Here is a 502-nt window from a genome sequence, read left to right on the forward strand (position 1 = left end):
AGCACGGAGGGGACTAGTCGCCGATCCATCTTGGGCTTGACGCGGGAACAGTAGGCGAGAGCGGCAACTGCGGAAACCCTAATTGACCTATTGATGGCGAAAACGTCAGATTCGGGGAAGGGAACACTCCATGCGAGGACATTGGCGAGTTCAAGCATCCAAATGGCAGTGGTGATGATGGTGGCACTGGAAACTGCGGATGTGAGGACTGTAACATTGCAGATGATGGCGGGAGAGGCATTGTTCCTTGCTGCTGTGCGGCGAAATTGTTCCAGCCGGAGGAGACCAGAGGGCCGAGTGGGGAGAATCCTTGCGGCGGCGGTGGATTTGAATCCGCGGTAGGAATTGAATTCTGGATGTATCGCATGTAAGCGGAGACAGGGGATTCCGCTGCTGCGTGGACGGTTGGAAGTGGAGGCAACGGCGACAATGGTGTCATAGGCCGTCCGCCAAGGCCGAAATTCGCGGCGGTCGCATTGTTTAGTAGCTGCTGTGGAGGAGG

General features: G+C 56.8%; 1 protein-coding gene across 1 annotated transcript; it reads right to left on the reverse strand.

The window, feature by feature from the left end:
- Nucleotides 1-11: 11 nt before the first annotated feature.
- LOC111787250 (VQ motif-containing protein 9-like) lies at nucleotides 12-496 on the reverse strand. The gene has a single exon (XM_023667322.1). The coding sequence runs from the start codon at nucleotides 437-439 to the stop codon at nucleotides 14-16; it is 426 nt and encodes a 141-aa protein (XP_023523090.1). The 5' UTR covers nucleotides 440-496; the 3' UTR covers nucleotides 12-13.
- Between the last annotated feature and the right edge of the window lie 6 nt (nucleotides 497-502).

The sequence above is a fragment of the Cucurbita pepo genome, unplaced genomic scaffold (assembly GCF_002806865.2).
Source record: "Cucurbita pepo subsp. pepo cultivar mu-cu-16 unplaced genomic scaffold, ASM280686v2 Cp4.1_scaffold007929, whole genome shotgun sequence".
Lineage (NCBI taxonomy): Eukaryota > Viridiplantae > Streptophyta > Magnoliopsida > Cucurbitales > Cucurbitaceae > Cucurbita > Cucurbita pepo.

Excerpts from the sequence above, each read along its gene's own strand:
- LOC111787250 (XM_023667322.1), bottom strand. The coding sequence starts at position 439 with ATGACACCATTGTCGCCGTTGCCTCCACTTCCAACCGTCCACGCAGCA.